A 25000-nucleotide genomic window follows, 5' to 3' on the forward strand; every position below is an offset into this window, starting at 1 on the left:
ATACTGGACCTGATCCTGATAAGCTTTATGAATACTGGACCTGATCCTGATAAGCTTTATGAATACTGGACCTGATCCTGATAAGCTTTATGAATACTGGACCTGATCCTGATAAGCTTTATGAATACTGGACCTGATCCTGATAAGCTTTATGAATACTGGACCTGATCCTGATAAGCTTTATGAATACTGGACCTGATCCTGATAAGCTTTATGAATACTGGACCTGATCCTGATAAGCTTTATGAATACTGGACCTGATCCTGATAAGCTTTATGAATACTGGACCTGATCCTGATAAGCTTTATGAATACTGGACCTGATCCTGATAAGCTTTATGAATACTGGACCTGATCCTGATAAGCTTTATGAATACTGGACCTGATCCTGATAAGCTTTATGAATACTGGACCTGATCCTGATAAGCTTTATGAATACTGGACCTGATCCTGATAAGCTTTATGAATACTGGACCTGATCCTGATAAGCTTTATGAATACTGGACCTGATCCTGATAAGCTTTATGAATACTGGACCTGATCCTGATAAGCTTTATGAATACTGGACCTGATCCTGATAAGCTTTATGAATACTGGACCTGATCCTGATAAGCTTTATGAATACTGGACCTGATCCTGATAAGCTTTATGAATACTGGACCTGATCCTGATAAGCTTTATGAATACTGGACCTGATCCTGATAAGCTTTATGAATACTGGACCTGATCCCGATAAGCTTTATGAATACTGGACCTGATCCTGATAAGCTTTATGAATACTGGACCTGATCCTGATAAGCTTTATGAATACTGGACCTGATCCTGATAAGCTTTATGAATACTGGACCTGATCCTGATAAGCTTTATGAATACTGGACCTGATCCTGATAAGCTTTATGAATACTGGACCTGATCCTGATAAGCTTTATGAATACTGGACCTGATCCTGATAAGCTTTATGAATACTGGACCTGATCCTGATAAGCTTTATGAATACTGGACCTGATCCTGATAAGCTTTATGAATACTGGACCTGATCCTGATAAGCTTTATGAATACTGGACCTGATCCTGATAAGCTTTATGAATACTGGACCTGATCCTGATAAGCTTTATGAATACTGGACCTGATCCTGATAAGCTTTATGAATACTGGACCTGATCCTGATAAGCTTTATGAATACTGGACCTGATCCTGATAAGCTTTATGAATACTGGACCTGATCCTGATAAGCTTTATGAATACTGGACCTGATCCTGATAAGCTTTATGAATACTGGACCTGATCCTGATAAGCTTTATGAATACTGGACCTGATCCTGATAAGCTTTATGAATACTGTACCTGATCCTGATAAGCTTTATGAATTCTGGACCTGATCCTGATAAGCTTTATGAATACTGGACCTGATCCTGATAAGCTTTATGAATACTGGACCTGATCCTGATAAGCTTTATGAATACTGGACCTGATCCTGATAAGCTTTATGAATACTGGACCTGATCCTGATAAGCTTTATGAATTCTGGACCTGATCCTGATAAGCTTTATGAATACTGGACCTGATCCTGATAAGCTTTATGAATACTGGACCTGATCCTGATAAGCTTTATGAATTCTGGACCTGATCCTGATAAGCTTTATGAATACTGGACCTGATCCTGATAAGCTTTATGAATACTGGACCTGATCCTGATAAGCTTTATGAATTCTGGACCTGATCCTGATAAGCTTTATGAATTCTGGACCTGATCCTGATAAGCTTTATGAATTCTGGACCTGATCCTGATAAGCTTTATGAATTCTGGACCTGATCCTGATAAGCTTTATGAATACTGGACCTGATCCTGATAAGCTTTATGAATACTGGACCTGATCCTGATAAGCTTTATGAATACTGGACCTGATCCTGATAAGCTTTATGAATACTGGACCTGATCCTGATAAGCTTTATGAATACTGGACCTGATCCTGATAAGCTTTATGAATACTGGACCTGATCCTGATAAGCTTTATGAATACTGGACCTGATCCTGATAAGCTTTATGAATACTGGACCTGATCCTGATAAGCTTTATGAATACTGGACCTGATCCTGATAAGCTTTATGAATACTGGACCTGATCCTGATAAGCTTTATGAATACTGGACCTGATCCTGATAAGCTTTATGAATACTGGACCTGATCCTGATAAGCTTTATGAATACTGGACCTGATCCTGATAAGCTTTATGAATACTGGACCTGATCCTGATAAGCTTTATGAATACTGGACCTGATCCTGATAAGCTTTATGAATACTGGACCTGATCCTGATAAGCTTTATGAATACTGGACCTGATCCTGATAAGCTTTATGAATACTGGACCTGATCCTGATAAGCTTTATGAATACTGGACCTGATCCTGATAAGCTTTATGAATACTGGACCTGATCCTGATAAGCTTTATGAATACTGGACCTGATCCTGATAAGCTTTATGAATTCTGGACCTGATCCTGATAAGCTTTATGAATACTGGACCTGATCCTGATAAGCTTTATGAATACTGGACCTGATCCTGATAAGCTTTATGAATACTGGACCTGATCCTGATAAGCTTTATGAATACTGGACCTGATCCTGATAAGCTTTATGAATACTGGACCTGATCCTGATAAGCTTTATGAATTCTGGACCTGATCCTGATAAGCTTTATGAATACTGGACCTGATCCTGATAAGCTTTATGAATACTGGACCTGATCCTGATAAGCTTTATGAATACTGGACCTGATCCTGATAAGCTTTATGAATACTGGACCTGATCCTGATAAGCTTTATGAATACTGGACCTGATCCTGATAAGCTTTATGAATACTGGACCTGATCCTGATAAGCTTTATGAATACTGGACCTGATCCTGATAAGCTTTATGAATACTGGACCTGATCCTGATAAGCTTTATGAATTCTGGACCTGATCCTGATAAGCTTTATGAATACTGGACCTGATCCTGATAAGCTTTATGAATACTGGACCTGATCCTGATAAGCTTTATGAATACTGGACCTGATCCTGATAAGCTTTATGAATACTGGACCTGATCCTGATAAGCTTTATGAATACTGGACCTGATCCTGATAAGCTTTATGAATACTGGACCTGATCCTGATAAGCTTTATGAATACTGGACCTGATCCTGATAAGCTTTATGAATACTGGACCTGATCCTGATAAGCTTTATGAATTCTGGACCTGATCCTGATAAGCTTTATGAATACTGGACCTGATCCTGATAAGCTTTATGAATACTGGACCTGATCCTGATAAGCTTTATGAATTCTGGACCTGATCCTGATAAGCTTTATGAATACTGGACCTGATCCTGATAAGCTTTATGAATACTGGACCTGATCCTGATAAGCTTTATGAATACTGGACCTGATCCTGATAAGCTTTATGAATACTGGACCTGATCCTGATAAGCTTTATGAATTCTGGACCTGATCCTGATAAGCTTTATGAATACTGGACCTGATCCTGATAAGCTTTATGAATACTGGACCTGATCCTGATAAGCTTTATGAATTCTGGACCTGATCCTGATAAGCTTTATGAATACTGGACCTGATCCTGATAAGCTTTATGAATACTGGACCTGATCCTGATAAGCTTTATGAATACTGGACCTGATCCTGATAAGCTTTATGAATACTGGACCTGATCCTGATAAGCTTTATGAATTCTGGACCTGATCCTGATAAGCTTTATGAATACTGGACCTGATCCTGATAAGCTTTATGAATACTGGACCTGATCCTGATAAGCTTTATAAAGTCCATTTGTAGAATTACTGGATGGTTGAATGTGTGGATCATTAGATTGTTACCTTGGTGTTTCCAGGTTGGTGAACTTCCTGGAGAAGAGAACAGAGAGTTTACACAAAGGAGAGCATCACTACACTGGGGTAAGACCTTCCAATATTCCTTCCTCCCTCCCTCCTTCATCGACCTCTCTATTCACTTGACATCCACCACGCTCTGTCTCTCTCTCTCTCTTTCTCCCTCATTTGCCATAAGCTCAATATAACAACTAGCTCTCTCTCTCTCTCTCTCTCTCTCTCTCTCTCTCTCTCTCTCTCTCTCTCTCTCTCTCTCTCTCTCTCTCTCTCTCTCTCTCTCTCTCTCTCTCTCCCTCTCTCTGCCTCTCTCTCTCTCTGTCTCTCTCTCTCTCTCTCTGTCTCTCTCTCCTCTCTCTCTGTCTCTCTCTCCTCTCTCTCTGTCTCTCTCTCTCTCTCTCTCTCTCTCTCTCTCTCTCTCTCTCTCTCTCTCTCTCTCTCTCCCTCTCTCCCTCTCTCTGCCTCTCTCTCTCTCTCTCTCTGTCTCTCTCTCTCTCTCTAGTTGCTAAGGTTACAGGAGAGAGTGTTGAATGACGTTGTGATCCATCTGTTGGGAGACGACGATCCTCGAGTACGACACATAGCCGCTGCCACTGTCAGCAGGTAGGGGTGTGGGGGCATGCATGGGTAGGACTGTGTGTGTGACAGTGTGTGTGTGACAGTGTGTGTGTGTGTATATGTGTGACAGAGTGTGTGTATATGTGAGACAGAGTGTGTGTATATGTGAGACAGTGTGTGTATATGTGAGACAGTGTGTGTATATATGTGAGACAGTGTGTGTATATATGTGAGACAGTGTGTATATGTGAGACAGTGTGTGTATATATGTGAGACAGTGTGTGTATATATGTGAGACAGTGTGTGTATATGTGAGACAGTGTGTGTATATGTGAGACAGTGTGTGTATATGTGAGACAGAGTGTGTATATGTGAGACAGTGTGTGTATATATGTGAGACAGTGTGTGTGATTGAAAGCATCTAACCCCTCCTTTACTTTCCCTCCCTCCTTCAACCCAACCCTCCCTCCTCTCCTTCAACTCTCCCCCCTTCCCTCCCTCTCCTTCAACCCTCCCTCCTCTACTTCAACCCAACCCTCCCTCCTCTCCTTCAACTCTCCCCCCTTCCCTCCTTTCCTTCAACCCTCCCTCCTCTACTTCAACCCAACCCTCCCTCCCTCCTTTCCTTCAACTCTCCCCCTCTCTCCTCTCTTTCAACTCTCCCCCCTCCCTCCTTTCCTTCAACTCTCCCCCCTCCCTCCTTTCCTTCAACTCTCCCCCCTCCCTCCTTTCCTCCAACCCAACCCTCCCTCCTCTCCTTCAACTCTCTCCCTCTCTTTCAACTCTCCCCCCTCCCTCCTTTCCTTCAACTCTCCCCCTCCCTCCTTTCCTTCAACTCTCCCCCCCTCCCTCCTTTCCTCCAACCAAACCCTCCCTCCTCTCCTTCAACTCTCTCCCTCTCTTTCAACTCTCCCCCCCTCCCTCCTTTCCTCCAACCCAACCCCCCTCCCTCTCCTCCAACCCAACCCTCCCTCCCTCTCCTCCAACCCTCCCCCTCCCTCCTCTCCTCCAACCCAACCCTCCCTCCCTCTCCTCCAACCCTCCCCCTCCCTCCTCTCCTCCGACCCAACCCTCCCCCCTCCCTCCCAGACTAGTCAGCAGGTTGTTCTATGAGTGTGACCAGGGCCAGGCTGATCCAGTGGTGGCTATAGCCAGGGACCAGAGCTCTGTCTATCTACAGCTACTGATGCACGAGACACTACCACCTTCACACTTTACTGTCTCTACCATCACCAGGTATACACACACCTACACACACACACACACACACACACACACACACACCACACACCTACACACACACACACACCTACACACACACACACACACACACCTACACACACACACACACACACACACACACACACACACACACACACACACACACACACACACACACACACACACCACACACACACACACACACACCACACACACCACACACACACACACACACACCACACACCTACACACACACACACACCTACACACACACACACACACACACACACACACACCTACACACACACACACACCTACACACACACACCCACACACCACACACCACACACACACACACACCACACACACCACACACACACACACCACACACACACACCACACACCACACACCACACACACACCACACACACACACACCACACACACACCACACACACACCACACACACACACACACACACCACACACACACACACACACACACACACACACACACACACACACACACACACACACACACACACACCACACACACACCACACACACACCACACACACACACCACACACACCACACACACACACACACACACACATACACACACACACACACACACACATACACACACACACACACACCACACACCACACACCACACACACACACACACCACACACACACACACACCACACACACCACACACACACACACACACACCACACACACACAAGTGCGTTTGTAAATTCACTCTAGAGTGTCAGAGAGCACTCTGGGCTGTTTGTAAATTCAGAGCGTTTCGCTCTTGGAGCATTCAGAGCGCACACTGGACGCTCTGGCCGAGGAGTAGGGCCGAGCGTTCTGACCTCACAACGGCAGTCATGCACCCTAGCTAACGTTGGCTAGCTTGCTAGCTACTTCCAGACATAAATGAGAGAACACCTCACTCTGACCATTTTACAGGCCCCAGCAGAGCTGGTTAGGCTGGTAGAGGGTTGTCATCTCCAGACCCTAACAGAGCTGGTAGAGGGTTGTCATCTCCAGACCCTAACAGAGCTGGTAGAGGGTTGTCATCTCCAGACCCTAACAGAGCTGGGAGAGGGTTGTCATCTCCAGACCCTAACAGAGCTGGGAGAGGGTTGTCATCTCCAGACCCTAACAGAGCTGGTAGAGGGTTGTCATCTCCAGACCCTAACAGAGCTGGTAGAGGGTTGTCATCTCCAGACCCTAACAGAGCTGGTAGAGGGTTGTCATCTCCAGACCCTAACAGAGCTGGGAGAGGGTTGTCATCTCCAGACCCTAACAGAGCTGTTAGAGAGTTGTCATCTCCAGACCCTAACAGAGCTGGTAGAGAGTTGTCATCTCCAGACCCTAACAGAGCTGGTAGAGGGTTGTCATCTCCAGACCCTAACAGAGGTGTCAGAGGGTTGTCATCTCCAGGCCCTAACAGAGCTGGTAGAGGGTTGTCATCTCCAGACCCTAACAGAGCTGGTAGAGGGTTGTCATCTCCAGACCCTAACAGAGCTGGTAGAGGGTTGTCATCTCCAGACCCTAACAGAGCTGGTAGAGGGTTGTCATCTCCAGACCCTAACAGAGCTGTCAGAGGGTTGTCATCTCCAGACCCTAACAGAGCTGGGAGAGGGTTGTCATCTCCAGACCCTAACAGAGCTGGTAGAGGGTTGTCATCTCCAGACCCTAACAGAGCTGGTAGAGGGTTGTCATCTCCAGACCCTAACAGAGCTGGTAGAGGGTTGTCATCTCCAGACCCTAACAGAGCTGGGAGAGGGTTGTCATCTCCAGACCCTAACAGAGCTGTCAGAGGGTTGTCATCTCCAGACCCTAACAGAGCTGTCAGAGGGTTGTCATCTCCAGACCCTAACAGAGCTGTCAGAGGGTTGTCATCTCCAGACCCTAACAGAGCTGGTAGAGGGTTGTCATCTCCAGACCCTAACAGAGCTGGTAGAGGGTTGTCATCTCCAGACCCTAACAGAGCTGGTAGAGGGTTGTCATCTCCACACCCTAACAGAGCTGGGAGAGGGTTGTCATCTCCAGACCCTAACAGAGCTGGTAGAGGGTTGTCATCTCCAGACCCTAACAGAGCTGGGAGAGGGTTGTCATCTCCAGACCCTAACAGAGCTGGTAGAGGGTTGTCATCTCCAGGCCCTAACAGAGCTGTCAGAGGGTTGTCATCTCCAGACCCTAACAGAGCTGGGAGAGGGTTGTCATCTCCAGGCCCTAACAGAGCTGGTAGAGGGTTGTCATCTCCAGACCCTAACAGAGCTGGTAGAGGGTTGTCATCTCCAGACCCTAACAGAGCTGGGAGAGGGTTGTCATCTCCAGACCCTAACAGAGCTGGTAGAGGGTTGTCATCTCCAGACCCTAACAGAGCTGGGAGAGGGTTGTCATCTCCAGACCCTAACAGAGCTGGTAGAGGGTTGTCATCTCCAGACCCTAACAGAGCTGGTAGAGGGTTGTCATCTCCAGACCCTAACAGAGCTGGTAGAGGGTTGTCATCTCCAGACCCTAACAGAGCTGGTAGAGGGTTGTCATCTCCAGACCCTAACAGAGCTGGTAGAGGGTTGTCATCTCCACACCCTAACAGAGCTGGTAGAGGGTTGTCATCTCCAGACCCTAACAGAGCTGGTAGAGGGTTGTCATCTCCAGACCCTAACAGAGCTGGTAGAGGGTTGTCATCTCCAGACCCTAACAGAGCTGTCAGAAGGTTGTCATCTCCAGACCCTAACAGAGCTGGCAGAGGGTTGTCATCTCCAGGGTTACTGACTGCTACTGTGTTAGCAGCAACACTTTATTACAGTCTTTTAGTCTGTTGACTGACTCCTGGCATCACAACGAGAGTTTAGGACGTTCACAAATTCATCACTTATTCTGAGCTCTGGCACTCTGGAACCAGACGCTCTGAAATCCTCCCGAGTGGCGCAGTGGTCTAAGGCGCTGCATCGCAGTGCTAGCTGTGCCACTAGAGATCCTGGTTCGAATCCAGGCTCTGTCGTAGCCGGCCGCAACCGGGAGACCCATGGGGGCGGCGCACAATTGGCCCAGCGTCGTCCAGGGTAGGGGAGGGAATGGCCGGCAGGGATGTAGCTCAGTTGGTAGAGCATGGCGTTTGCAACGCCAGTGTTGTGGGTTCGATTCCAACGGGGGGCCAGTATGAAAAAAATAAAAAATAATGTATGCACTCACTAACTGTAAGTGGCTCTGGATAAGAGCGTCTGCTAAATGACTAAAATTTTAAAATTTAAATCAGAGGAGCACCCTACATCTCCTTTTCTCTCTCTCTCTCTCTATGTCAGGACGTATCGTGGTTATAACCTGTCTCAGGGAGTATCAGACGTCACTGTGGAGAATAACTTGTCAAGAGTCGTCTCTGCTGTGTCCCACGCTCTCACCTCCTCCACGTCTAGGGCCCTCACTGTGAGTACACACACACACACACACACACACACACACACACACACACACACACACACACGCTCTCACCTCCTCCACGTCTAGGGCCCTCACTGTGAGTACACACACACACACACACACACACACACACACACACACGCTCTCACCTCCTCCACGTCTAGGGCCCTCACTGTGAGTACACTCACACACACACACACACACACACACACGCTCTCACCTCCTCCACGTCTAGGGCCCTCACTGTGAGTACACACACACACACACACACACACACACACGCTCTCACCTCCTCCACGTCTAGGGCCCTCACTGTGAGTACACACACACACACACACACACACACACACACACACACACACGCTCTCACCTCCTCCACGTCTAGAGTCCTCACAGTGAGTATCCTTGGTGTCATCATCCTCTGTAGGAAAGACGTCCATCCATCCATGACAACCCCGAAATACCTGATTGTATCATTTAGGAAAATGTTACGTTCTCTGTAGTTCATTCGTGGAATTATCAATCTGGGGTTTTTTTCCCGTGTAGTTTGGCTGCTGTGAGGCACTGCATCTCCTGACCACCACCTTCCCAGCATGCACCTGGAGTACGGGCTGGCACTGTGGCTACGTCAGCTCCACCGTCACACACCCCAACCGTTCCAACCTCAACCGCTCCCGGGCACGCTCACACAGGTACACGCACACACACACACACACACACACACACACACACACACACACACACACACACACACACACACCCACACCCCTCAGTTTGGGGTTTGTATGTAATATTTCTCTCTCTCTCCCAGCCTCTCCCAGCCCGGCTCAGGTCCGTTAGAGGAAGGGAAGAGGACTCTAACAGTAGGGATGGCTAACATGGTGTTGTCTCTACTGTCCTCTGCATGGTTCCCTCTGGACCTCTCTGCTCACCAGGACGCTCTGCTGCTGGCCGGGAACCTGCTCGCTGGTACGTACCTGGCACAACACACCTGGACACGACACCTGGATACACCTGCTTGATGTTTTTACAATGTTTACAGAACGTTAGCACTCCTGGATACACCTGCTTGATGTTTTTACAATGTTTACAGAACGTTAGCACTCCTGGATACACCTGCTTGATGTTTTTACAATGTTTACAGAACGTTAGCACTCCTGGATACACCTGGATACACCTGCTTGATGTTTTTACAATGTTTACAGAACGTTAGCACTCCTGGATACACCTGCTTGATGTTTTTACAATGTTTACAGAATGTTAGCACTCCTGGAAACACCTGCTTGATGTTATTGCAATGTTTACAGAACGTTAGCACTCCTGGAAACACCTGCTTGATGTTATTGCAATGTTTAACTGTCCTCCGTTATTGCAATCTTTATAAAACATTAGTACAACAATCGGTACAATCTTTACAGAACGTTAGCACACCTTTACAAACCCGTCGAAACGTTATTACAACGTTATTACGACATAATTACAACCTTAACATAACATTAACCCAGCAGTGTCCGGGGGAACGTGGTAGCTGGTAACATACCTGTCCCATGGTAGTACACAACTGACTGTATATGCAGCCCAAGTAACATTTATACAACATTCAGCTGTCGCGTTTCCCAACATTAACCTCTTAAACGTTCTCCCAGCGGCAGCCCCAAAGTGTATGCGTAGTCCCTGGGCGGGGGGGGAGGAGGAGGGCGGGCCAGCCCCCAGTAAAGCGGAGGAGCCCTGGGCAGCGGTGGGGGAGCGCCCCCTAGTGGTCCTTGTGGAGCAGCTCTTCTCTCACATCCTCAAGATACTCAACATCTGTGCCCACGTGCTGGACGATGCGCTGCCAGGACCCGCCCTCAAGGTGTGTGTATGTCTGTAAACGATGTTAAGTCAGAGATGCAAAGGGATAATTCACAGCGGAATTTAAAAAACTTTTCTGGGTGTTGTTAGACTTCTGCCGTCAAGGTAACCAACATTCACACAGTTTTCCCCAAATAACCATTAGGTTGGGTGGAACTAGACTTTTATACCGGTTGGAATACTGCAGCTGGTCATTGTATAATGTTAAAACAGATTTCCCAGCTGATTGCTTTACATTTGGAGAGATAATCAGCTTCTTGAGTCATTGAAGCTACAGTTCATTCAGAAAGTATTCAGACCCCTTGACTTTTTCCACATTTTGTTACGTTACAGCCTTGTCGATAAAACATTTTTTTTTTTCCCTCATCAATTTTACACACAATACCCCATAATGACAAAGCAAAAACAGGTTCTTAGAAATGTTTGCATTTATTAAAAACAAAAAACTGAAATATCTCAGCGATTTACAGCCTTGAGCCTTCTTGGGTATGATGCTACAAGCTTGGCACACCTGTATTTGGGGAGTTTCTCCCATTCTTCTCTGCAGATCCTCTCATGCTCTGTCAGGTTGGATGGGGAGAGTCGCTGCACAGCTGTTTTTAGGTCTCTCCAGAGATGTTTGATCGGGTTCAAGTCCGGGCTCTGAATGGGCCACTCAAGGACATTCAGAGACTTGTCCCAAAGCCACTTCTGCGTTGTCTTGGCTGTGTGCTTAGGGTCGTTGTCCTGTTGGAAGGTGAACCTTCGTCCCAGTCTGAGGTCCTGAGCGCTCTGGAGCAGGTTTTCATCAAGGATCGCTCTGTACTTTGCTCCGTTCATCTTTGCCTCGATCCTGACTAGTCTCCCAGTCCCTGCCGCTGAAAAACATCCCCACAGCATGATTCTGCCACCACCATGCTTCACCGTAGGGATGGTGCCAGGTTTCCTCCAGACGTGACGCTTGGCATTCAGGCCAAATAGTTCAATCTAGGTTTCATCAGACCAGAGAATCTTGTTTCTCATGGTCTGAGAGTCCTTTAGGTGCCTTTTGGCAAACTCCAAGCGGGCTGTCATGTGCCTTTTACGGAGGAGTGGCTTCCGTCTGGCCACTCTACCATAAAGGCCTGATTGGTGGAGTGCTGCAGAGATGGTTGTCCTTCTGGAAGGTTCTCCCATCTCCACAGAGGAACTCCCTGACCAAGGCCCTTCTTCCCCGGTTACTCAGTTTGGCCGGGCGGCCAGTTCTAGGAAGAGACTTGGTGGTTCCAAACTTCTTCCATTTAAGAATGATGGAGGCCACTGTCATCTTGGGGACCTTCAATGCTGCAGAAATTCTTTGGTACCCTTTCCAGATCTGTGCCTCGACACAATCCTGTCTCTGAGCTCTGCGGACAATTCCTTCGACCTCATGGCTTGGTTTTTGCTCTGACATGCACTGTCAACTGTGGGACCTTATATAGACAGATGTGTGCCTTTCCAAATCATGTCCAATCAATTGAATTTACCACAGGTGGACTCCAATCAAGTTGTAGAAACATCTCAAGGATGATCAATGGAAACAGGATGCACCTGAGCTCAATTTCGAGTCTCATAACAAAGGGTCTGAATACTTATGTATTATTTTATTTATTTATATATATATACTTTTGCAAATATTTCTAAAAACCTGTTTTTGCTTTGTCATTATGGGGTGTTATGTGTAGATTGATGAGGAGAAAAATGTATTTAATCCATTTTAGAATAAGGCTGTAACTTAACAAAATGTGGAAAAAGTCAAGGGGTCTGGATACTTTCCAAATGCACTGTACTTAATCAAGATATTTCCCAATATCATATTGGGAGTATCAAGGTGAAGGTGCTTGACTTGTGTTTTGCAGACAGACGATGTTGTCTTCTATGTACTGATATCCCCAGGTCACCCTGCCCTCCCTAGCCAACGCTCCCTCTCTCAGTGTTGTCTTCTCTGTCCCCCCAGGCCACCCTGCCCTCCCTAGCCAACGCTCCCTCTCTCAGTGTTGTTCTCTCTGTCCCCCAGGCCACCCTGCCCTCCCTAGCCAACGCTCCCTCTCTGTGTTGTTCTCTCTGTCCCCCAGGCCACCCTGCCCTCCCTAGCCAACGCTCCCTCTCTCAGTGTTGTTCTCTCTGTCCCCCAGGCCACCCTGCCCTCCCTAGCCAACGCTCCCTCTCTCAGCCCCATCAGAAGGAAAGGCAAGGAGAAGGAGGTAGCAGAGCCCAGCACCGCTCCTATGAGCCCTAAGAAAGGCAGTGAGACTAACACTGGTACGGTAGTACACTTCCTTACTTATTTTGCATGTACACACTGACTTCAATTCATGGAAACAATGGGCTCTTTTTAACTTAGTTTTAGTCCGTTTCTTAGTCCTTAATTAATTAACGATTTCAGTCAAAGGTGCGTAAGGTTTCAAACAGCAAAATCATGGGAGGAATAGATACCCCGCACTTAAATTCACAAAGATCACATCCCTCTTCATGGCCTTTTAACCTATCGCCTTCCTTTCTGACCTTGTGAGCAGGCAGACCAGCGGACAGCACGGGGTCCACCACTAATATCAACAAGTCCACGACCCTGGGAAGCTTCTATCATCTGCCTACCTACCTCAAACTGTACGACGTCCTCAAAGCTACACACACCAACTATAAGGTACGCACACACACGCACACGCACGCACACACACACACACACACACACACACACACACACACACACACACAGACACACACACACACACACACACACACACACACACACACACACACACACACACATAGACACAGACACACACACACACACACACACACATAGACACAGACACACACACACACACACACACACACACACACACACACACACACACACACACACACACGCGCACACACACACACTCCTAGTCATCAACTACCTTGCCACACATTTGAATCTTTTGGAGTTCCAGTCTTTTCAGAATAGTCAACCTGGATGTTTTGATGTGTAAAATGGCCGACATTAGTTCTGATGCTTCTTAGATCTCAGATGATGTTTAGTGGTACAGGTTAGAACTGATATGGCCAACATTAGTTCTGATGCAATTGTTCACTTCTACACTTGTTTACTTATGTACTTGTCAATGTTTTTTTTTTGTGTGTTACTTGTTGATGTTTGTTGTGTGTTTTCTAGGTGACGTTGGACCTCCACAGCACCAATGAGAAGTTTGGAGGGTTTCTGCGCTCTGCACTGGACGTCCTGTCTCAGCTGCTAGAGATGGCCACGCTGCACGACATCGGGAAGGTCAGAGCAACCGTAATACACCTTTTTAGAAACGTGTTAGAACACTCTTATTCATGTTAATAAACGTGTTAGAACACTCTTATTCATGTTAATAAACGTGTTAGAACACTCTTATTCATGTTAATAAACGTGTTAGAACACTCTTATTCATGTTAATAAACGTGTTAGAACACTCTTATTCATGTTAATAAACGTGTTAGAACACTCTTATTCATGTTAATAAACGTGTTAGAACACTCTTTTTGTTAATAACGTGTTAGAACACTCTTTATGTTAATAAACGTGTTAGAACACTATGTTAATAAACGTGTTAGAACACTATGTTAATAAACGTGTTAGAACACTGTGTTAATAAACGTGTTAGAACACTATGTTAATAAACGTGTTAGAACACTTTATGTTAATAAACGTGTTAGAACACTATGTTAATAAACGTGTTAGAACACTATGTTAATAAACGTGTTAGAACACTATGTTAATAAACGTGTTAGAACACTCTTTATGTTAATAAACGTGTTAGAACACTATGTTAATAAACGTGTTAGAACACTATGTTAATAAACGTGTTAGAACACTCTTTATGTTAATAAACGTGTTAGAACACTCTTTATGTTAATAAACGTGTTAGAACACTCTTTATGTTAATAAACGTGTTAGAACACTCTTTATGTTAATAAACGTGTTAGAACACTCTATGTTAATAAACATGTTAGAACACTCTTTATGTTAATAAACGTGTTAGAACACTCTTTATGTTAATAAACGTGTTAGAACACTCTTTATGTTAATAAACGTGTTAGAACACTCTTTATGTTAATAAACGTGTTAGAACACTCTTTATGTTAATAAACGTGTTAGAACACTCTTTATGTTAACTGTGTTGAGTGTTCTAACACATTTATTAACATAAAGAGTGTTCTAACACGTTTATTAACATAAAGAGTGTTATTTTATGTTAATAAATGTGTTAGAACACTCTTTATGTTAATAAATGTGTTAGAACACTCTTTATGTTAATAAATGTGTTAGAGTGTTCTAACACATTTATTAGTTAGTTAATAGTTGTAGTATAATGATGTATTGATTAAATACTAGTTCGTTAATAGTAGTAGTATAATGATGTATTGATTAGATACTAGTTAGTTAATAGTTGTAGTATAATGATGTATTGATTAGATACTAGTTAGTTAATAGTAGTAGTATAATGATGTATTGATTAGATACTAGTTAGTTAATAGTTGTAGTATAATGATGTATTGATTAGATACTAGTTAGTTAATAGTTGTAGTATAATGATGTGTTGATTAGATACTAGTTAGTTAATAGTAGTAGTATAATGATGTATTGATTAGATACTAGTTAGTTAATAGTTGTAGTATAATGATGTATTGATTAGATACTAGTTAGTTAATAGTAGTAGTATAATGATGTATTGATTAGATACTAGTTAGTTAATAGTAGTAGTATAATGATGTATTGATTAGATACTAGTTAGTTAATAGTTGTAGTATAATGATGTATTGATTAGATACTAGTTAGTTAATAGTTGTAGTATAATGATGTATTGATTAGATACTAGTTAGTTAATAGTTGTAGTATAATGATGTATTGATTAGATACTAGTTAGTTAATAGTTGTAGTATAATGATGTATTGATTACTGTTGTTGTCTGATCCATCAGTGTGTGGAAGAGATCCTCAGCTACCTGAAGGCCTGCTTCTCCAGAGAACCTCTGATGGCTACTGTCTGTGTACAACAGGTCTGTGCTGTACGGTGTGGTGGTGGTGGTCAGTGGACTAACTACAGTACAACAGGTCTGTGCTGTACGGTGTGGTGGTGGTGGTCAGTGGACTAACTACAGTACTACTGGTCTGTACTGGACGGTGTGGTGGTGGTGGTCAGTGGACTAACTACAGTACTACTGGTCTGTACTGGACGGTGTGGTGGTGGTGGTCAGTGGACTAACTACAGTACTACTGGTCTGTACTGTACGGTGTGGTGGTGGTGGTCAGTGGACTAACTACAGTACTACTGGTCTGTACTGGACGGTGTGTGGTGGTGGTCAGTGGACTAACTACAGTACTACTGGTCTGTACTGTACGGTGTGGTGGTGGTGGTCAGTGGACTAACTACAGTACTACTGGTCTGTACTGGACGGTGTGTGGTGGTGGTCAGTGGACTAACTACAGTACTACTGGTCTGTACTGTACGGTGTGGTGGTGGTGGTCAGTGGACTAACTACAGTACTACTGGTCTGTACTGTACGGTGTGTGGTGGTGGTCAGTGGACTAACTACAGTACTACTGGTCTGTACTGTACGGTGTGTGGTGGTGGTCAGTGGACTAACTACAGTACTACTGGTCTGTACTGTACGGTGTGTGGTGGTGGTCAGTGGACTAACTACAGTACTACTGGTCTGTACTGTACGGTGTGTGGTGGTGGTCAGTGGACTAACTACAGTACTACTGGTCTGTACTGTACGGTGTGTGGTGGTGGTCAGTGGACTAACTACAGTACTACTGGTCTGTACTGTACGGTGTGCGGTGGTGGTCAGTGGACTAACTACAGTACTACTGGTCTGTACTGTACGGTGTGTGGTGGTGGTCAGTGGACTAACTACAGTACTACTGGTCTGTACTGTACGGTGTGTGGTGGTGGTCAGTGGACTAACTACAGTACTACTGGTCTGTACTGTACGGTGTGTGGTGGTGGTCAGTGGACTAACTACAGTACTACTGGTCTGTACTGTACGGTGTGTGGTGGTGGTCAGTGGACTAACTACAGTACTACTGGTCTGTACTGGACGGTGTGGTGGTGGTGGTCAGTGGACTAACTACAGTACTACTGGTCTGTACTGGACGGTGTGGTGGTGGTGGTCAGTGGACTAACTACAGTACTACTGGTCTGTACTGGACGGTGTGGTGGTGGTGGTCAGTGGACTAACTACAGTACTACTGGTCTGTACTGGACGGTGTGGTGGTGGTCAGTGTAATAACTGCAGTACTGGTCAGTGTACTGTAGTTTATAAGACTCACCACACAGTGAGACTGGGACCTGCCGACAGGGCCTGAGAGATATCGGGATCCCTGTGCGATGGTTCCATACAAAACACCACTGTTCAGAAGACTGGGTGTCTGAAGAGACTGTGTGTGTGTGAGAGAGAGAGGTCAGTGTGTGCTTTAAGGGATAAGACAGGGTAGTTTGGAGTGTGTGTGTGTGTGTGAGAGAGAGAGAGGTCAGTGTGTGCTTTAAGGGATAAGACAGGGTAGTTTGGAGTGTGTGTGTGTGTGTGTGTGTGTGAGAGAGAGGGGTCAGTGTGTGCTTTAAGGGATAAGACAGGGTAGTTTGGAGTGTGTGTGTGTGTGTGAGAGAGAGAGAGGTCAGTGTGTGCTTTAAGGGATAAGACAGGGTAGTTTGGAGTGTGTGTGTGTGTGTGTGTGAGAGAGAGAGGGGTCAGTGTGTGCTTTAAGGGATAAGACAGGGTAGTTTGGAGTGTGTGTGTGTGTGTGTGTGAGAGAGAGAGGTCAGTGTGTGCTTTAAGGGATAAGACAGGGTAGTTTGGAGTGTGTGTGTGTGTGAGAGAGAGAGAGGTCAGTGTGTGCTTTAAGGGATAAGACAGGGTCGTTTGGAGTGTGTGTGTGTGTGTGTGATGATAATATCCTTCCACCCTAGGGTTACTAAATGTTGGTTACTTTCCCAAAATGTTCGGATTATTCCCTCTGGTTTCTGGAAAACAGGGAATTATGGGGAAGTTAGCGGAACATTACAACCATATTTCAACCGTTCCCCCCCCTGTCTTCTCTCCCCCCAGTTGTTGAAGACGTTGTTTGGTACCAACCTAGCCTCCCAGTACGAGGGGGCCCAGGGCGGGCCTAGTCGATCCCAGGGGAAGGCTCTTCGTCTGGGCTCGTCCAGCCTGAGACCTGGCCTCTACCATTACTGCTTCATGGCTCCCTACACACACTTCACCCAGGCCCTGGCCGACGCTAGCCTCAGGAACATGGTGCAGGCTGAACAGGAGCAGGACGCGTCAGGGTGGGTACACACACACACACACACACACACACACACACACACACACACACACACACACACACACACACACACACTCTCTACCCTCCCTGTATCTGTCCCCATCAGGTGGTTTGATGTCATGCAGAAGGTGTCCAACCAGCTGAGGTCCAGTATCACCAACGTGACCAAACAGAGAGGAGACAAGGTACACACACACACACACACACACAACACACACACACACACACACACACACACACACACACACTACAGCTTAGCGCTAATACATTACTGCTATTTCAATGTGCAGCATATGGTTGACGTGCCATGGTGACTAAGAGCAGTTAGATAACTCATGGTGACTAAGAGCAGTTAGATAACTCATGGTGACTAAGAGCAGTTAGATAACTCATGGTGACTAAGATTAGTTAGATAACTCATGGTGACTCTAAGAGCAGTTAGATAACTCATGGTGACTCTAAGAGCAGTTAGATATCTCATGGTGACTCTAAGAGCAGTTAGATAACTCATGGTGACTAAGAGCAGTTAGATATCTCATGGTGACTCTAAGAGCAGTTAGATAACTCATGGTGACTCTAAGAGCAGTTAGATAACTCATGGTGACTCTAAGAGCAGTTAGATAACTCATGGTGACTCTAAGAGCAGTTAGATATCTCATGGTGACTAAGAGCAGTTAGATAACTCATGGTGACTCTAAGAGCAGTTAGATATCTCATGGTGACTCTAAGAGCAGTTAGATAACTCATGGTGACTCTAAGAGCAGTTAGATAACTCATGGTGACTAAGAGCAGTTAGATAACTCATGGTGACTCTAAGAGCAGTTAGATAACTCATGGTGACTCTAAGAGCAGTTAGATAACTCATGGTGACTAAGAGCAGTTAGATAACTCATGGTGACTAAGAGCAGTTAGATAACTCATGGTGACTCTAAGAGCAGTTAGATAACTCATGGTGACTAAGAGCAGTTAGATAACTCATGGTGACTAAGAGCAGTTAGATAACTCATGGTGACTCTAAGAGCAGTTAGATATCTCATGGTGACTCTAAGAGCAGTTAGATAACTCATGGTGACTAAGAGCAGTTAGATAACTCATGGTGACTCTAAGAGCAGTTAGATAACTCATGGTGACTAAGAGCAGTTAGATAACTCATGGTGACTCTAAGAGCAGTTAGATAACTCATGGTGACTAAGAGCAGTTAGATAACTCATGGTGACTCTAAGAGCAGTTAGATAACTCATGGTGACTAAGAGCAGTTAGATAACTTATGGTGACTCTAAGAGCAGTTAGATAACTCATGGTGACTAAGAGCAGTTAGATAACTCATGGTGGCTAAGAGCAGTTAGATAACTCATGGTGACTAAGAGCAGTTAGATAACTCATGGTGACTAAGAGCAGTTAGATAACTCATGGTGACTCTAAGAGCAGTTAGATAACTCATGGTGACTCTAAGAGCAGTTAGATAACTCATGGTGACTCTAAGAGCAGTTAGATAACTCATGGTGACTCTAAGAGCAGTTAGATATCTCATGGTGACTCTAAGAGCAGTTAGATAACTCATGGTGACTAAGAGCAGTTAGATATCTCATGGTGACTCTAAGAGCAGTTAGATAACTCATGGTGACTCTAAGAGCAGTTAGATAACTCATGGTGACTCTAAGAGCAGTTAGATAACTCATGGTGACTCTAAGAGCAGTTAGATAACTCATGGTGACTCTAAGAGCAGTTAGATAACTCATGGTGACTCTAAGAGCAGTTAGATAACTCATGGTGACTCTAAGAGCAGTTAGATATCTCATGGTGACTCTAAGAGCAGTTAGATAACTCATGGTGACTAAGAGCAGTTAGATAACTCATGGTGACTAAGAGCAGTTAGATAACTCATGGTAACTAAGAGCAGTTAGATAACTCATGGTGACTCTAAGAGCAGTTAGATTTAGATGACTCATTACCAGCAGGTGGCAGTACAGTTTACTGCAATCGGGGAGAAGTGCAACTTTAATTTATTCCATGTATTTTTCAAAGTAACATGTTCTTGTAATCACCTCAAGTGTTCTTTATTGATCCATTGATTGACTGACTGATTTATTGATATGTCTTCCAGAATGTGATCCACAACCACATCCATCTGTTTGTAACTTTAAAATATCGATTGGTTGATTGACTGACCAATTCATTTATTAATTTATTGATTGATTGTTTTGCAGAATGCGATCCACAGCCACATCCGTCTGTTTGTAACTTTTAATGGACTGATTGATTAATCGATTGACTGATTAATTGATAGATTGTCTCCCAGAATGTGATCCAAAACCACATCTGTCTGTTTGTAACTTTAATGGACTGATTGATTAATCGATTAACTGATTTAATTGAGTTAACGATCGATTGTCTTCCAGAATGCGATTCAAAACCACATCCATCTGTTTGTAACTTTTAATGGGACTGATTGATTCATCGATTTAACTGATTTAACTGAGTTATCGATCGATTGTCTTCCAGAATGCGATCCACAACCACATCCGTCTGTTTGAGCCTCTGGTGATCAAGGCTCTGAAGCAGTACACCACCTCCACCTCTGTGGCGCTGCAGAGACAGGTCCTGGACCTGCTGGCACAGCTAGTACAGCTACGAGTAAACTACTGTCTGCTGGACTCAGACCAGGTTAGAACACAAACTTTTACATTTTACATTTTAGTCATTTGGTGGTCCTCTGTAGCTCAATTGGTAGAGCACGGCGCTTGTAACGCCAGGGTAGTGGGTTCGATCCCCGGGACCAACCATACGTAAAAATGTATGCGCGCATGACTGTAAGTGGCTTTGGATAAAAGCGTCTGCTAAATGGCATATTATTATTATATAGCAGACGCTCTTAACAAACACACTTACACACTGCGTTTACACAGGCAGACTAATTGTGATCTTTTTTTTCCCCCCACTAATTTATCTTTTGACCAATCAGATTAGCTCTGAAAAAGATCTGATGTGAAAAGATCAGATGTGATTGGTCAAGATTTCTACCAATTAGTGGAAAAAAGATCACAATTGGTCTGCCTGTGTGAACGCAGCCTTATAGACACGTATACACACGCACACGCACGCCACACACACACACACACACACACACACACACACACACACACACACACACACTTATAGACACACGCTCACAGTTGCATACAGAGACACAGACACACAGTTTGATTGTAACCTGGTCTCTCTGTTTCAGGTGTTCATAGGCTTTGTATTGAAGCAGTTTGAGTACATTGAGGTGGGACAGTTCAGGTAAGACCTTGTTCTGTTTCACATTGCACCACTTTTCATCACCTTTTGACCAAGCACCCAAAATGGCTTTTCTTATTTCTAAACTTTAAATTGAACATGTTGTCTGATGTCCTCCCTCCCTCTCTCTCTCTCTCTCTCTCTCTCTCTCTCTGTCTCGTCTGTCTCTGTCTCCTCTGTCTCTGTCTCTCTCTCTCTCTCTGTCCCTCTCTCTCTCTCTGTCTCTCTGTCTCTCTGTCTCTGTCTCTGTCTCTGTCTCTGTCTCTGTCTCTGTCTCTCTCTCTCTCTCTCTCTCTCTCTCTGTCTCTGTCTCTGTCTCGCTCTGTCTCTCTCTCTCTGTCTGTCTGTCTCTCTCTGTCTCCAGAGATTCGGAGGCGATCGTCCCCAACATATTCTTCTTCCTGGTTCTGTTGTCGTACGAGCGGTACCACTCCAAACAGATCATCAGCATCCCAAAGATCATTCAGCTCTGTGATGGCATCATGGCTAGTGGCAGGAAGGCTGTCACACATGGTAGGAGCACACACACACATGGTAGGAGCACACACACACATGGTAGGAGCACACACACACATGGTAGGAGCACACACACACATGGTAGGAGCACACACACACGTGGTAGGAGCACACACACACATGGTAGGAGCACACACACACATGGTAGGAGCACACACACACATGGTAGGAGCACACACACACATGGTAGGAGCACACACACACATGGTAGGAGCACACACACACATGGTAGGATCACACACACACATGGTAGGAGCACACACACACATGGTAGGAGCACACACACACATGGTAGGAGCACACACACACGTGGTAGGAGCACACACACACGTGGTAGGAGCACACACACACATGGTAGGAGCACACACACACATGGTAGGAGCACACACACACGTGGTAGGAGCACACACACACATGGTAGGAGCACACACACACGTGTCAAACACACACATGGTAGGAGCACACACACACGTGTCAAACACACACGTGGTAGGAGCACACACACACATGGTAGGAGCACACACACACATGGTAGGAGCACACACACACATGGTAGGAGCACACACACACATGGTAGGAACACACACACATGGTAGGAACACACACACACACGTGTCAAACACACACATGGTAGGAACACACACACACATGGTAGGAGCACACACACACATGGTAGGAGCACACACACACATGGTAGGAGCACACACACACGTGGTAGGAGCACACACACACATGGTAGGAGCACACACACACATGGTAGGAGCACACACACACATGGTAGGAGCACACACACACGTGGTAGGAGCACACACACACACATGGTAGGAACACACACACACACGTGTCATGCGCACGCACACACAAAGCCTATACGCTGTCCACATTCCCATGAATAATATCGGATCCAGGACTCACTGGTGGTTGATGATGATGTATGTCTTTATTTCTCCTCCATCTTCTTGTCTAAATGTCTTTATTTCTCCTCCATCTTCTTTTCTAAATGTCTTTATTTCTCCTCCATCTTCTGGTCTAAATGTCTTTATTTCTCCCCATCTTCTTGTCTAAATGTCTTTATTTCTCCCCATCTTCTGGTCTAAATGTCTTTATTTCTCCTCCATCTTCTTGTCTAAATGGGTCTTTATTTCTCCTCCATCTTCTTGTCTAAATGTCTTTATTTCTCCTCCATCTTCTTGTCTAAATGTCTTTATTTCTCCTCCATCTTCTTGTCTAAATGTCTTTATTTCTCCTCCATCTTCTTGTCTAAATGTCTTTATTTCTCCTCCATCTTCTTGTCTAAATGTCTTTATTTCTCCTCCATCTTCTTGTCTAAATGTCTTTATTTCTCCCCATCTTCTGGTCTAAATGTCTTTATTTCTCCTCCATCTTCTTGTCTAAATGGGTCTTTATTTCTCCTCCATCTTCTTGTCTAAATGTCTTTATTTCTCCTCCATCTTCTTGTCTAAATGTCTTTATTTCTCCTCCATCTTCTTGTCTAAATGTCTTTATTTCTCCTCCATCTTCTTGTCTAAATGTCTTTATTTCTCCTCCATCTTCTTGTCTAAATGTCTTTATTTCTCCTCCATCTTCTTGTCTAAATGTCTTTATTTCTCCTCCATCTTCTTGTCTAAATGTCTTTATTTCTCCTCCATCTTCTTGTCTAAATGTCTTTATTTCTCCTCCATCTTCTTGTCTAAATGGGTCTTTATTTCTCCCCATACAGCCATCCCAGCCCTGCAGCCTATAGTCCATGACCTGTTTGTTCTGAGAGGCTCCAACAAGGCTGATGCTGGGAAGGAACTGGACACCCAGAAAGAGGTGGTGGTCTCCATGCTGCTGAGACTCATACAATACCACCAGGTACACACACTTTGGAAACATGGAACCTTGGTGCTTTGGAACCTTGGTGCTTTGGAACCTTGGCGCTTTGGAACCTTGGCGCTTTGGAACCTTGGCGCTTTGGAACCTTGGCGCTTTGGAACCTTGGCGCTTTGGAACCTTGGCGCTTTGGAACCTTGGCGCTTTGGAACCTTGGCGGTTTGGAACCTTGGCGGTTTGGAACCTTGGCGTTTTGCAACCTTGGCGCTTTGGAACCTTGGCGCTTTGGAACCTTGGCGCTTTGGAACCTTGGCGCTTTGGAACCTTTGAATGTTTGAACCATGCAACCATTAGAAGCCTAACGTTTTGACCTGTGTGACATTTGACCCCTGTGTGTCTGTGTTTAGGTGCTGGAGATGTTCATCCTGGTCCTCCAGCAGTGTCACAAGGAGAACGAGGACAAGTGGAAGAGACTGTCCAGACAGATAGCTGACATCATACTGCCCATGATAGGAAAACAACAGGTACGTACCCAGTGAGAGAGAGCTTGTAAACTTATTTAAAATTATTCCTGTACTGCCCGTTCCTGTGGACTGTTGAACCCGTCGCAAACTTGACTTTAGAATTTAACTCCCGTTCCTGAGGTTGTAACACAGGACCTGAGGTGATGTCAACCTCTAGTGTCTAACTGAGGCAGTAACACAGGACCTGAGGTGATGTCAACCTCTAGTGTCTAACTGAGGCAGTAACACAGGACCTGAGGTGATGTCAACCTCTAGTGTCTAACTGAGGCAGTAACACAGGACCTGAGGTGATGTCAACCTCTAGTGTCTAACTGCAGTAACACAGGACCTGAGGTGATGTCAACCTCTAGTGTCTAACTGAGGCAGTAACACAGGACCTGAGGTGATGTCAACCTCTAGTGTCTAACTGAGGCAGTAACACAGGACCTGAGGTGATGTCAACCTCTAGTGTCTAACTGAGGCAGTAACACAGGACCTGAGGTGATGTCAACCTCTAGTGTCTAACTGAGGCAGTAACACAGGACCTGAGGTGACGTCAACCTCTAGTGTGTAACTGAGGCAGTAACACAGGACCTGAGGTGATGTCAACCTCTAGTGTCTTCCTGAGGCAGTAACACA

At 45.1% G+C, this 25000-nt stretch overlaps 1 protein-coding gene and 1 non-coding gene across 3 annotated transcripts in view; both read left to right on the forward strand.

The window, feature by feature from the left end:
- Positions 1-25000, forward strand: part of htt (huntingtin) — a gene marked incomplete at its 3' end in the record, with an annotated part of 83119 nt that overhangs the window by 38485 nt on the left and 19634 nt on the right. For both annotated transcript variants that reach the window (XM_045214314.1, XM_045214315.1), the window contains 18 exon segments: positions 3882-3945; positions 4379-4479; positions 5524-5670; positions 8981-9101; positions 9642-9787; positions 9907-10064; positions 10742-10947; positions 13079-13205; positions 13460-13587; positions 14101-14211; positions 15893-15970; positions 18023-18246; positions 18352-18430; positions 20748-20909; positions 21475-21530; positions 21892-22040; positions 23764-23900; positions 24266-24382. In XM_045214314.1, coding sequence (XP_045070249.1) covers positions 3882-3945; positions 4379-4479; positions 5524-5670; positions 8981-9101; positions 9642-9787; positions 9907-10064; positions 10742-10947; positions 13079-13205; positions 13460-13587; positions 14101-14211; positions 15893-15970; positions 18023-18246; positions 18352-18430; positions 20748-20909; positions 21475-21530; positions 21892-22040; positions 23764-23900; positions 24266-24382 — 2311 coding nt within the window.
- Positions 17187-17319, forward strand: LOC121562088. The gene has a single exon (XR_005999401.1). It is a non-coding gene; the product is annotated as a small Cajal body-specific RNA 14 (non-coding RNA).

The sequence above is a fragment of the Coregonus clupeaformis genome, unplaced genomic scaffold (genome assembly GCF_020615455.1).
Source record: "Coregonus clupeaformis isolate EN_2021a unplaced genomic scaffold, ASM2061545v1 scaf0233, whole genome shotgun sequence".
NCBI lineage: Eukaryota > Metazoa > Chordata > Actinopteri > Salmoniformes > Salmonidae > Coregonus > Coregonus clupeaformis.